The sequence below is a fragment of the Phaethon lepturus genome, unplaced genomic scaffold, assembly GCF_000687285.1.
Source record: "Phaethon lepturus isolate BGI_N335 unplaced genomic scaffold, ASM68728v1 scaffold11326, whole genome shotgun sequence".
In the NCBI taxonomy this organism is placed as follows: Eukaryota; Metazoa; Chordata; class Aves; order Phaethontiformes; family Phaethontidae; genus Phaethon; species Phaethon lepturus.
The window spans coordinates 4,901-19,296 of NW_010545599.1; the positions used below are offsets into that span (position 1 = coordinate 4,901).

Genomic DNA, 14,396 nt, shown 5'->3' on the forward strand with positions numbered 1-14,396 from the left:
ACGACTTTACCATGACCACGGTGAGCTTTCTTTTCTCGCAGCAAACCACAAGTCTTGGGCCGTACAATGGAGGGAGCAGGGATGGAGGAATTCACAGTGGGTCCATGCAAAGAGTTTTTCAGCTTGAGCTGCAGCATTTTGGTTTCAAAGGGTATAGAAATTCTCTTCATTGTCAGAGAATCACTGTGCAGTCTCACACGTTGGAGCTGGACTGTCTGATCCTTTTTGTGTTGCAGAGGGTTTTTGTATATTTGTACCTTTTCAGGGCGGTGCTGCTGGGGCTCCCAAGGAGGTTCCCATGCTTCCCTGACTTCTGCAGTGTGCTTAATACTGGAGCGGACTGGGGCTGCCTTGCAGGTGTTCTGCAGCATGCTGACAGTTAAGAGGAACTTGTCAGGGGACACCAGACAACTTGGACCTCTTCTCTTTACATGCTGCAAAGTGGCTTCTGCCCTGTCAGCACGTGCAGGTGCATAGAGGGAAGGGCCATGTTCAGATTTGCCATCTGTTTCCAAAAATAAAATACAGTTGAAGTCAAGGATAGTTTTTGCGATCATTGTTGGCAGAGTAGTACTCTGAAGAAGACCAAGAATGTGTGCTGGACAAACAGGCATATGGACAGGCCAAGTTTATCTACAGAATGAGCAGTGGAGGAAGGTACAAGCCAGTGGTGCCCATTTCAGTTTGCTCAGCCTTAGCCTCGCTAGTGATGCTGCCAGCATCAGAGGGAACTCTGTCTTGGCTGACTGAGAAGTATTCGACCTACACAGATCAAACTAAAGTCAGATTCGATAACATACATTGTGTTCTGTGTGGACAGCTTGGTATCCACCTTGTTTGAAAACATGGTTTCTGAAAGGAGAGAGGTTCCCCACCACCTCTTCCCATGCATCCCTTTCTTGTCCTACACTTTGTGCATTGGGAAAAGGCTTCAAGACAAGTCAGTTCCTGGTAGAAATCCTTGAAGCAGCCAACACTTGAGAACCACTTTGAGCCATTACTGCTCAGAGCTGCATTTGAATTGGAAATCACAAGACATGCTTCATAGCCTAGCTTTGCTGTCTCAGGGGATGGAGTGACCTGTGCTGTATGACAGACATCAAGATGGATTGTGTGATTATGCCCTCGACTAAGAACTAGATGGGGATTATGACATAGATTGTGTAAAATGCTCAGTCCCGTGGCCTCACCACAGTGATTCATTCGTCACTTTGCTTTGCAATGTGACGAATTTTGACGCTGTTCGCGTATATCATTGCTTTGCAATACAATTCTGGTTTTCCAGGCTGGTTAACTGAAACTTCTGCCCTCTGGAAATGTATATCAGAGAACATAAAGTGTAGAAAGCCAGAATACAGCAAAACAAACTAGTGAAAATTACTACTTGTTCCTCATTCACAGAATTTAGAACTGTTTTATCTGCACATCCATATGACCCTGCATGTTAATTACAGACACCAGGAGTTCGGTGTTAGAGACTTCGGGTTGGTACAGCTCTTCTGAAGTAAGATTTCAGAGTATGTCTTAAACATTAAGATCCCAACAGATCCTGAATATAAAACCTGAGAAAAATCAACTTGAGACAAATGCCATATGGCCACAGACAGTGTTTGTGATCTCAGTACTATCTCATTTTCAAGTTTCAGGTTGCCACATCGTTGCTGGCTGAGGCAATTGACATTTTTTTTTTAAACAAATTTCTGTGTTATTGCTACTGATTAAATAACAACTCCTTGAATCAATTTTGTGCACAATTCTCCTACACCTGTTAAAGAAATCAAAAAATAGAAGAAGGATACAGTAAAAAATAGATACCTAGATACCAGAGAACTAGGCTTTGTAGCTCGAGCTGATCACTTGGCCTGTTTGACTGATCTAAAGCAGCTTCTGTAGCCATCACGGACTCTGCAAGTGATCTGTTTTACCCTGCAAACCTTCCAGACATGGGCCTGTCTTCTAGAGATCCTTACCTTTCGGTTAATCCATCCAGTTATCTTAGGCGCACTTCTTTGGAGAATTACTGTTTTACCTGGCTGCAAAGAGTCCTTACCAGTCTCTGCTAGGATTCTTGCAGAATGCACTCTTGCGGACTTTCCCGAGGCAAAGGCATGGGGTTGTGTGGTGCCAGGAATGAAAAGCTTTTTCTGCCGCTCTGCCTGAATACGAAAAGCCTTTTCGATCTTGAGAAAAGGCTGCTGTTGTGGGCAAGCTGCTGATTTCATCATTTCGTAGCAGAGCGCTAGAAAACAGAAGAAAAAGTCAGCTCTCAATTTCACTGGTGTTAATTTTTTTTTTAATTAAATAAAATCTTTGTAACTCATGGGATTTCAAGTCTTTGGTTACTATTTTGCCTATTATCACAACTTCTAAATGTCTAGATATTAGAAATAATCCAGAGATACTTATTAGCAGAAAACCTCACAGAATTCAAAGATGACAGCAAATGTTGATTTTTTTTTAAAGTATTATGTATACACAACCCATACTTTTTTGCTACTGAAATTAGAATATAGTGCGCTCCCTGTTTGTTGCTTGTTTCTATAAACTGTATATCTTTTACCAAGTAGAGCTGCATCAAGGAGGTTAGCATCTGATGGCCTTAACAGCATGAAAACTTTCTTAGCCCATCAGTTTATCTGCAATACACAGTTTGATTGTAGAGCTGAAATATTTGTGATGCATACTGTATTAAATAACTACTGAATTTAAAAAAATAACATCAGTTTTACAATTTAAAAGGTGCCTGCTTATGTGCAGTTGCATTTCCCGGTGACAGCAGATCCTCAATGCAGGTGTCCTATGACTTTCTAGAGTATTTTCTAATAAATAATTCAAGCACTGAGTCAGCGGCATGTTTCCGTGCACACCAGCTGTAAGAATATGAATACTACTACTGATTCTCTATTACTCAGTTAGAAAGTGACAGTGCCTGTCTTGAATTTATACCAAACCTTTCTAAAAGGTACAAAGGTTTTACAAAAGCCTAGAAATTACAGAACCATTGAAATGCAACAGCACATCTACCAGACTGCGCTTTGAAAAAGCGGAAAGCCTGTATATTGATTAGGATGAAGGCAGTGGGTACTTGAAATTAGAATCATAAAGGTTGGAAAAGACCTTTAAGATCATCACATCCAACCACCAACCCAACACCACCATGCCCAACTATTTCTAACTCATTTTAGAAAACGATGCAGGTGTATTGCAGAGGCTGTACGTAGTACTTTGAGATGCTCCACAGCCTTTTGGTGACCGGATCCAGCAAGACAGCATGAGCTGGTCAGCATCTCGTGTCTGCAGAGCAAGTCGATGCATCTGGCTGACGCCATGGCGTTTCGTTCGCTGAAGGTGAAGCGGTGTTCTGCTTGAAATCCTGTTGTGCTGGTTTTTCTTCCCCACTGTCTCTCGGTCAGCCTCTAAGGTATAGTCCCACCTGACATCCTCAAACTGGAACATCAACAGACTCGTTGGTGAATTGATCACCATCCTGGAGAAGGGAAGGAAAAGCAGAGTTAAGAGTTAGAAGCAGAGTCATCAACACAGCAGTTACTACCCAAGGGGCCCATTTGCTTCTGTGCAATTCAAAACTGGAGGATGCTTAAGCAGATCCAAGATAACCGTCACTTGTTTAAGGAAGTAGTAGCAATTAGTCCCATCAGTCAGACGCTGTACATTTTAACTCATACTCTGTACGAGCTCTACAGGGCTCTTTTCAGTCAGCTCTAGAGCAAAATTAGTTTTAAAATAATTAGAATGGAAATTGCCAACAGTGGACTGAGCTAGATGAGTGCAATGCCAAAAGGAAACTGCGGGTACCACATCATTAGGGTCATTTAAACCTAAATTGGAGTGGTATTCTGGGTCTGGTTGGGATGGAGTTCATTTTCTTCATAGCAGCCCATATATTGGTGTGTTTTAGAGTTCTGACCAAAACAGCAGATAACATGCCAGTGTTTTAGCTATTGCTTACACAGAAGCTAGGAACTACATTTATTTAGACATGCAGAAGTAAAGGAACCTGGAAGTATTTTCCATGATTGGCTTTTATAAAGAGACAGTAGGTCAGGGAACAGGTAAAGGCTTTGTCAGGTCTTAGCTTGATTCTCCAACCTCTTAACAAATTTGGGTTCTGAATGCAGTTTTACAGTTGGATCTATATCTTAAGTTGTATAGAAACAGAAAATTTTAGATTGCTGAAAGCACTAATCAAACCTATTTTCAGCCATTGTAGTGGAGCCCTTTAAAACTTATTTGTGAGAAGGACAATAAAAGGAAAAATACACAATTCTTTCCATTGCAATGTAAGCTACCTAATTTGGCTCAGAGGCTGACTGCAGCTGTTGTCATTGTCATGGTTTAGCCCCAGCCGGCAACTAAGCCCCAGGCAGCCGCTCGCTGACAGGGAAGAGAATCGGAAGAGTAAAAGTGAGGAAACTCATGCTTTAAGATAAAGACAGTTTAATAGGTAAAGCAAAAGCCACACACGCAAGCAAAGCAAAACAAGGAATCCATTCCCCACTCCCCACGGGCAGGCAGGGTTTCAGCCATCTCCAGGGAAGCAAGACTCCATCACGCGTAATGGCTTCTTGGGAAGACAGACGCCATCACTCTGAACGTCCCTCCACCCCTTCCTTCTTCTTGGTCCCAGCTTTATATACTGAGCATGACATTATATGGTATGGAATATCTCTTTGGCCAACCTGGGTCAGCTGTCCCAGCTGTGTCCCCTCCCAGCTCCCCATGCACCCCCAGCCTGCTCACTGGCAGCCCAGCACGAGGAGCTGGACTGTCCTTGACTGCTCAGCAACAGCTCAAAATATCAGCACGTTATCAACATTTTCTCATCCCAAATCCAAAACACAGCCTCACACTATCTTCTGTGAAGAAAATTAACTCTACCCTGGCTGACACCAGGACAGTCACCAACCTGTTTCCTGCAACATAGAAGGAAGATATGGGGTCCCCTCTGCTGTTGGCCATCAACACTTTCAGGCAGCTTCCAGTCAGGTAGTTAAATATACGAATCTTTCCATCAGCACAGCCGCTGATGACTCTGAGATAGAGGAACTCCAGAGACAGAACTTCCCTGAAAAAAACAACATGTCAGCATTGGTACATTCATCATGCTTTCACTGGGAGACATGATCTGCTACCCCTTATGTCCTGGAAGGGATGCAAAGGTCTGCCTCCATCAACAGGCTAAACAAAGAAGCTCATTGATATAATTAAAAGGCTGACTAGTGAAGTCCTTCAAAATCACTCCATGTCCAAATCAACGCAGCACATCCTCAGAGCAACCAGTGTGGTTATGGCCAGCTGCTGCATTTTAAATTTCATTTTTATGAAAGTAAATGAAAACAATAAGATGCTACAGTTTTCAGAGTTCTGATAAGCAATTAAAGTATTAGAAAACAATATACTATACAGTTGGTAGGGTTCAGCATGTAACTCAGCCACCTCTGACAAAGCATCTTATCTTGACCAGGTAGCATGATACCCTCTTGCACACAGGTTGGGATCCTTGAAATACTGGACTATGCACTGTCAGTCTTCCATCATCCCTGTTTGTGAACAAGCGGTTGCATATTTGCATTTCAGGTTGTTAAAGGTCTTAACTGACAAACTGGTTGCGACCACGTAGCACCTGACACCGTTTTAAAGATTAAGATCATTGACAGTGGCGGTATTTCAAATCCTAAGACTGATAATTAAGGCATTTTGTGTTCCTATAAGGGAGACATTTTCTTTACAGTTTTAGTGGGCTGTTGAATACAACTCGGAACACATCCGATTCCTACTTAGGGTGGCGGAAAGCTATTAGGCATCTCTTGAGGTTTCCCAACATGCTCCATCCCAGGGCGTATCCGTCGGTGCTTCCTGTGACTAGGTGCCACTGATCAAAAGACAGGCACTTCACTGGGCCTTGGTGCCCCTCTAATGTCTGCAAAATAAAAGACATAGGTGCAACGCTGTCAGCAATCTGGATGTAAACATGCCAAGATATCTTACGGCATTCGCCATACCAGCCTCATATACTACATTGTAGTTTTATCAGGTGGTATTATAATATACCAATACACCCTCTGGATGACCGTGTAGTTTTATAGTCACAAGAAATATTCTGGGCTTGTTGCTGATGAGCTACTGGCATGGAATCAGCATACATTTTCCGTCTTTACTACACATGCTAAATATGTGTTACCACGCTGAGACTTTTGTCATCTGTTGAATGTTCACCAGGAGCAGAGAGTGGACTCCCCTGACTATCATGGAAGGGGCAATTGCAAACTTCGCTCAGCTGGAGCTGGGATCTCTTGCATCTGAGATGTGTCTCAATTTGCAACACTCTGTCCTCCAGGTAGAAGGAGCTTCACTCCTCTCAGCTGCGGACTAATCCTAATTCTGGACACCTGCAAAGGTAATGAGCAGTCTCTGCCCCCAGTCTTTAAATTGCAGAGCAGCTCTCCAGCTGCTTCAGCTTTATACACCATTACCAGTTTTGAGAGCAAGTTGCATATTTTGGGCAAATAGATGATACGTCCAACCCTGAGATCTGTTAGTCAAGCCCTCCCACGCTCTTCCCAGGTTCTGAATGTTTCTGCAGGAGCAGGGATGAATATATCTACAGAGAACAAGTAATGATGGGGGTAAGCAAAATCAGAAATCTATGCTAAACTTGCACAGAAGATTTTTGACCACTCAGCACAAGATTATCCACCGAAGAAGCTTACTTTGATCAGGGTGCCCGTAGCAGCACACCAGACTTTCACCAGCCCTCGGTCACACCCACTGACAACACGGGTGCCATCCATTTTAACTACCCAAACAGCGCTGCTGTGCTTCAGAGTCTTGAGACATTTCCCACTCTCCAGGTTCCACACTGTTAGGGGCAAAGGGGAGAAATACTAAAAATTAAAAATACATATCCCCCAATGATAAGTTTTGCCAAGTACAACATGAATTAAAAGATACTGTTGGAATTACAGTTGCACCTTGTACCTGCAGCTCTGCATGTAGCCAAGTGTTGACTTAAAAAGTATAATTGCGTGGCAAAAATTTTAAATATTAAATTTAAAATTTTTTAAAAAATTTAAAGTCCAGAAAATAGCACATCCCTATTCTATAAGCTAATAATAAGGAAACGTCTGGCAAAGCTGAAAGTCGATACCATTTTCCCAAAAGTTGGTCCAGCCCTATAGCCACAAAGCCATTAAGACTGAATAAAAGCAGAAATAATGAGAATTTATTCAATGACACAGAGACCTTGCGTGTGCATGTGTCCACAGCTTGGGCTGTTCTGGAAGCAAAAATACGAGACGCTAAAATTCGCCCTCCAATTTATAGACTTATTTTCATACTTTCACGCTGCATGTGTCTCACTCATCACAACTCTCAAGTGCTCTGCCCGTTGCTCGCTGCTATTTGCCTTTGTCTGGGAAGCTGCTGGCCTCGGCTCTCACCTTTCACCATCCCATCCCTGGCCCCCGACACAAACTGTTCTTCATGCAGATCCAAGCAGGTGATTGTCCCACAGTGACCGTTGAAGATTTTCACACAAGCACCACTGTATATATTCCAGCATCTACAAAGGACCAACGGGAAAGGGAAAACAGTGATTAACTTAACTGATGGCTTATTAATCTTATTCTTTCTTTACCACTTAACAGGCCCAGCATTTCTCCCATACACACCAGGCTAAAATCAGGAGTCATTCCACAGAGGTGTCGGAGGATTTGGAACAATCAAGTCAGGTTCAGTATTAAATTTTTACCCATATACTTTGTTCTTTTACCTCCAAACTGCTTCTAAGCATGTGGCTAGATTTCACCTTTGGCGTGGTTACCTTCAGTTAACCTTAAAACGTAGAGCTTTACAGACAGGATTGTTTTTTTACTGACTGCTGCCAAGATAATTTCTGTTGACTTTGTTTAGAAAGCTCAAGCCTGCACTTAAACAAACAGCCCTTCTGGAGTGGGAAGAGCAGGGAGGACAGAGCCCGAGTCAGTATAACCTCCCTTTTTGTTAAATGCTGCCTTTGATGAAGCTGTGCAATTGCCATGCCAGAGCTGGACGACCTGCTGTTTAGCTTTTCATCCCTCATCATGATACTTTGGAGATTTAGTGATAGATAAAGTTGTAAGAGCTGATCATCTCCACCCTTTGTTTCAGGGTGCACTCCCTGGAAGGGAGCAGCCGTACAGCAAGGTACCAGGGTGTTGACCCCGCTTAGTGCAACAGGCCTTCCAAAATGCCGCAGAGAAACCCAACCTCCCTGATGCTGACCTTAGCAAGGCCAGAATCTCGCTGCAAGTGCCTATGGGAAACATAGCTGGTGTTTTAAGACGCTTTAGGGAAACCTGTGCACCACTTATCTTCCTATTTACCTTTCAGTACTGGGTGGAACTAGGACACAGAAACTGTCTTGTGTGAGTAGCGAATGTGTTTCCTTACCTACTGTCCTTCATTACTCTAATGAAAATGATAGGAAGGAGGATTCCTAATGATTGGGGTGAAAGGATTAAAGTTTCACAGAATCATTAAGGTTGGAAAAGACCTTTAAGATCATCAAGTCCAACCACCAACCCAACACCACCATGCCCACTAAACCATGTCCTGAAGTGCCACATCTACATATTTTTTGAACACTTCCAGTGATGGTGACTCCACCACCTCTCTGGGCAGCCTGTGCCAATGCCTGACCACCCAGTAAAGAAATTTTTCCTAATATCCAGTCTTAGACCTCCCCTGGCACAAAACTTGAGGCCATTTCCTCTCGTCCTATCACTAGCTAGTTGGGAGAAGAGACCAACCCCCACCTCACCACAACCCTTTCAGGTAGCTGTAGAGAGCGATAAGGTCTCCCCCTCAGCCTCCTCTTCTCCAGACTGAACACCCCCAGTTCCCTCAGCCGCTCCTTGTAACACTTGTTCTCCAGACCCCTCACCAGCTTCGCTGCCCTTCTCTGGACACACTCCAGCACCTCAACATCCTTCTTGTAGTGAGGGGCCCAACGCTGAACACAGTGTTCAAGTACTCATTTTTCCTAGATTTGCCAAGGGGCTGGTATCCCAGGGCACAGTCCCCGTGCTGCTCACCTGATGCTGAGATCAAAGCTTGCGCTGAGAACAAACCCTTTCTTCTCATTGAGGAAGAGTGCTTTGATGCTCCCAGCGTGGCCAGAAAGCGGAGGAAACACTTCTTTCATCCCTGACATACCAAGAAGCCTCACTTTTCGGTCTGCAGAGCCAATGGCTACCAAGTTTCCACCACTGTAATGGATTATTCTGCTTCGGTCTGATCTGGATAAGAAACAGTGACTGAGGTGAGCTTTAGCCAGCTAACAAGGTACAACAGGTCTAAGACCATGACATGCATTCCTCTGATCCTTAATAGTCCTCGTTGACGGGCAGTACGCTTAAATGCGTGAACTCTTTGCAGGACCCCACAACCAAGGTCCATAGTTTTGCATAGCCGTGTTTGCATCTGGAGGGTAAGCTTAAAGAGGGGAGAGGGCTCCTCCCGGCCCCGTATCGCTTGTGGGGATCTCACTGTGGATCACTAACCCTTATGTCTTTAAAAATGACTTCCCTTGGTATCTTTATAAATAACTGGATTTGAAACGGAGGATTTCTTAACAGTGATGCTGAGAGACCCTTCTCCAGCCATACATTCCCACAGGAGGATCGCAAGGAATAGGACAAGTTTTCAGAAGCCACTCTTTGGCCCTGCAGCCGGGTACTCTACTCACTGGTCTGTGAGGACACGAATATTGTAGGAGCCACAGAAGACATTTCTCTCTTCCAGCTGAATCGTGTCAGTTTGCAGATCATGGTAGGCTGCCTGCAGATTGGTTTCCTCCTCCTGATGGGAAGAGAAATAGGGAAACGTAAGTCAGGGAGCGGGGAATGCAGCATTATTCCATAGTATTAAAGGTATCAGGTTGGGTCTCAGCGCTACAGTGGGGACAACAGAGGCGGAAAGTGTTGGTAAGGAACACCCGGAGTGCAGGAGCTTCCTGGTTAGTGCAGAAATGAGGGTTGTCCCCATGCCACGTTCTGTGGCAAAAGCAGCAGACCAGACAGCTGCCCTCTATTCTTTGGGGAAAAGGCCATGTCCTCGTGACGCTGCCCATGTCCTCGTGACGCTGCCCAGCCTTGCCAGCACCTCTGGCCTCAGGGCTATCCATGCGACTGCGGGGGACACAGTCAAGGCAGGAGTTCAGGGACACAGGCTCCCTCCCATGCAAGAAGGGGCTGAGGAAACATCGGTCCGTACAAATTGCTCACAATGGTGCAAGCCAGAAGCAGGAGTGGGAGAAGAGCAAAGCAACCCCGAACTCAGTCCTGTCTTCCAAGACCACCGTGTCCTCCTTCTTCCCCAGGACCTGAAATGCAGGATCCCTGGAAGGCAAACGACTTCCCACATACCTCTGTTTTACTTATCCAGTTGTGGCCTTCCACTTCCATGACATATCCCTCTTCATTTAACTGCGGAATTGTCACATCAACAGTTTTAGCATAGTTTGAAAGCGCTCCTCTAGGGCACAACCCCTGGAATAAGCCAGCAGAGGCAACACAGTCACTGCAGAGCCCGCACGCACAGAGGGTGCTGCTCACGTGTTGATGCTTCAGCGTCTCCATGGGATGCTGAAGTTACACGCAAAGCTGAGCTGCACACATTGGCTTCCTGTTATTTTTTAAGAGATCTGGCTCGCCTTCACCACTTTGTTGGTATAAGGTTTAACCTCTTGTTAAAAATAATTGCTTTTTGTTTTTTTTTCCAAACTCTAGCTTAACCTTTTATTAAGCTGCAAAACTCCATTTCAAAAGAAAAAAAATTTCAAAGCGCATCTCATCTTTGGTGAGCCCTCCATTGATTGAGAATCCAAACCCACTGAGATAAGAGGCTCTCGAAATATCTTTATCAATATCTAAGATTCATTTTTAATGTGTGAAGCCTTCCATTAAGCCTTCTTTGAATGCTAACCCGGAGCTGAGATTTCCATGCTCTCTTCACAAATCAAAGCATGAAGAGACCCCTAACTTTGCCTCTTTGGGGATTTACCTTTACACTTAGCATGACCCCATGGCAGGTCTGTACTAACCAGGACAAGCCTTTCCTAGAAGTTTGGCTTTACTGTGTCCCAACCACCAGCTCTGACTTCTCACAAAGAAACCTAGCGTTCCTGTCTTCCTACTTGGAGCAAATAAAGCTCATTGTTCCAGCTGCCTCAGGGAGCCATGGTAGCTCTGCCCAATTTCCACTAGCGCCTGGAAGTCCAGTATTTGCATTTGTGACCAAACGCTGTTTTCTTGATTACAAGAATGTTTTGATCCATTTTTAGAGTTGCAAGTTCTCTAAAGATCATTAAAGGCTATTCTGTTGTGCTGACTTAGAATCATAGAATCATTAAGGTTGGAAAGCACCTCTAAGATCAAGTCCAACTGTCAACCCAACACCACCATGTCCACTAAACCATGTCCCAAAGTGCCATGTCTACAAGTTTTTTTGAACGCCTCCAGTGATGGTGACTACACCATTTCCCTGGGCAGCCTGTTCCAATGCCTGAGCACTCTTTCAGGAAAGAAATTTTTCCTAATATCCAATCTAAATTGTGACAGTATAAACATCTAACCTGGCTCAGCTCTGCAGATGGAGGAAGAAAGAACAAGGTGAAGTTGAGAGGTGGCCTCCAGTAAAGGCACCTCATCTAAAGGCTTGGGCAGTAACAGAGAAACACTCTTTTTAAAGTGCATAATGGCAGCAGAAGCACAGACATCATACCTGCAAATACAGGATCTTCTCCTGTACTAGGCTTTGACTCACACGTTCCCTCTTGACTTCTTTGGCCAGAAAAGCCCAGCATCTACTCACAGCAGCACATGCCTTGAGGGATTTTTGATCCAAAAGCGCTGAGGAATTAAGAGACAGATTGACAAACCCCTAGACACACTAGAGCCCATTGGTTACCCTTACAGGAAACCACCCGTGGAAAATCAGAGCAGCTTTACCCAGGATGTACATGGACAGGTGAAGTGGCAGGCAGCGAATGAAGTCCTTGGGTGGGTTGACATTAGAGGGTGTCTGGAGAGATGCAGGAACCACAACATCCTCTTGATCGGCTGAGGACATAGCAGGTGAGCTGTTCTCTGCATCAGAACCCTCCTGGATGAGGCACTCGGTGTTTTGGGGCCAGAAGCACATTGCTGGTGGTGGACCACCTAGAAGTGGAGATATTGACAGAGAATTGACAGTCTTGCATGCACTCGAGCTTCGGTGGCTATTAACAGTACTGTTGTTAGTAATGCTCTGCAAGAGTTGGTTGATCTTAATCTGACTACTCTTCTGCTAACCCCTTTGGTACTGTACCATCCGCCAGAAAATGCTGAATCCATACAGTGTCTTGCCGGACCGTTCACACCAGTGGGGTTGGAGGGCAGAGAATGACAACTCTTCCTGCTCACCACCACCTGAAGGGTAGCGAGGGCTCTTCACAGCTGGAAAAATCAGGTGGTCCAAGGGGCCACAGGAGACGCTGGGTGGGCTTGGTGGGGATGGAATGGGACAGTTCTCCCTTTACAAACACACACTCTACTTCTTCCACCTCTATCTACAGCAGTCACCAGCATGGGAGGGTGTCTGTCCCAGACACTAAGGCAGGATATCAAAACAGCCTCATGGCAAGGACATAGCACTTCTTTCCTGAAAAGAGTGGAAAACCTTCTCTTCCTTTAGCCATTAGATTTTCTTCAGTAAAAATATGACTTGGGTTATGACATTGCAGAAGGAGAAGAAGAAAGGGGGACAAATTTCTCTCTTGCCCCCAAGATAACGGAAGGGTAAACACAGCTAACACCCTTCTCACATCAGTAGTTTTTGCTGGTGTCTATCTATACCTCCGGGCATCTTTGCCAAACTGCAACCCAGGTTGCAACACCAGCCACAGTGCTACCTTCTGAAATTCAGGTTGTGCTGGTGGAAGACCTTAAACCTGACAGAACATCTCAGTCCATGCCCTCCTCAGGAGCAAAAGGAGACACACTGTCCTACATCTCTTTACCAAGAGCATCCCATCAGCACCTCAGCAAACTTGGGAAGTAACTCAGAGCAAAGACAAGCATCCGTCGAGTGGCATCACCTCCCCTTACACGGCACTGCTTTGAACGTTCCACCTAATTATTGCCATGGTCTGCCATGCTTTTTTTTACCCCCAAAGCAAACAGAATTGTTCCTAGGCAGTGCCAGTTGTTAATGTTCTGGGACGAAACCCCGTAGATTTTTCCCAGAATTAAATACTCAGGTAGTGGTACCCATCTTACTAAGCTGGCCAGTTCTTGCAGATGAGGTTTTACTTTTAAGGGCTGTGGAAGAAGTGCTAGCAGACCATAGTGGAAATCGAGCATGGGCACTGGGCTGAGGACAGCCGTCTTCATTGAAGCTGCGTTGGGATTCAGCAGATGGTCCACCAACATCATCTTCCTCTGAAAGAATTAAGCAAAGAATCAAACCTTACAATCACAGTAGGTTTCTTGGAGCTGAATTAGAAGACTGCAGAATGTAGAATAGCATATTAAGAATCTAATAAATAAATTATGCTATATTATTTATTCTATCCCTTCTAGCTATACAGAATTAGTCCCTTCAACACTTTCTTCAGTATGGGTTTCATTACTTAAAACATTCCACTCACAGCCCCCGCGCCTGAGATGCATTGCCCAGAAGAGTTCATGAGGAAGTTTCTTTCATTACGTTTGTTGTCATCCATACTTCGCTATAGGCTATATTCATCTCCCCTTCAATGGTCACCTCATTCACAGGGTTCCTGCACGCTGGGGCACTCATACAGGCCAGCCCCGAGTCCCACCTGGCCCCATCTCCTGCTGTCAGGAGCACCCCATTCCTTCCACGACCTGTGCTCGCCCCTGCCTTTGCCCACTCGTGTCCTGCAGCTGGAAGGATCAGAGATCGAAACGATACCAGATTTACTGTATTAACCAGAAGGTTAATAGCACGTGGCAAATCAAGCCACAACTCATAGTTATGTTGGATGGGCTGCTCCTTTCGGCACTGACCCTTTGTACCACCTGCACAGGGAATTTGCCATGTGCAATAAAATAAAAAAAGAGAGGGGAACAGCCAGAGCAGCAGTGTCGGGAGGGAACCCAGCTGGGTAATGCTACCTCCACCTTAGCATCACCCCCAGACCACGGTGCTTGTACCCTCGGGGTGCACAGCCTGGACACCTCCTCCGGCTGCAGGCTGGCCCAGAGCACACCCCGAAAAAGCTCAGAGGCAGGTCTCCATCTCCGGGACGAGCAGCTAAGGGTGACCGTGGCACGCCATGTTCCCCAGGGGACACGAGACACGCTCACGGACACTCCTACTGCTCTGCGAAG

General features: G+C 45.2%; 1 protein-coding gene across 1 annotated transcript in view; it reads right to left on the reverse strand.

The window, feature by feature from the left end:
• Positions 1-13,481, reverse strand: part of LOC104622279 (F-box/WD repeat-containing protein 10-like) — a gene marked incomplete at its 5' end in the record, with an annotated part of 13,867 nt that extends 386 nt beyond the window's left edge. The window contains 12 exons of the mRNA XM_010289018.1: positions 11-575; positions 3,400-3,487; positions 4,928-5,086; positions 5,799-5,941; positions 6,732-6,880; positions 7,461-7,582; positions 9,096-9,299; positions 9,749-9,861; positions 10,428-10,487; positions 11,785-11,912; positions 12,012-12,221; positions 13,385-13,481. Coding sequence (XP_010287320.1) covers positions 11-575; positions 3,400-3,487; positions 4,928-5,086; positions 5,799-5,941; positions 6,732-6,880; positions 7,461-7,582; positions 9,096-9,299; positions 9,749-9,861; positions 10,428-10,487; positions 11,785-11,912; positions 12,012-12,221; positions 13,385-13,481 — 2,038 coding nt within the window. The remainder of the gene's footprint in view (positions 1-10; positions 576-3,399; positions 3,488-4,927; positions 5,087-5,798; positions 5,942-6,731; positions 6,881-7,460; positions 7,583-9,095; positions 9,300-9,748; positions 9,862-10,427; positions 10,488-11,784; positions 11,913-12,011; positions 12,222-13,384) is intronic.
• Positions 13,482-14,396: the final 915 nt, after the last annotated feature.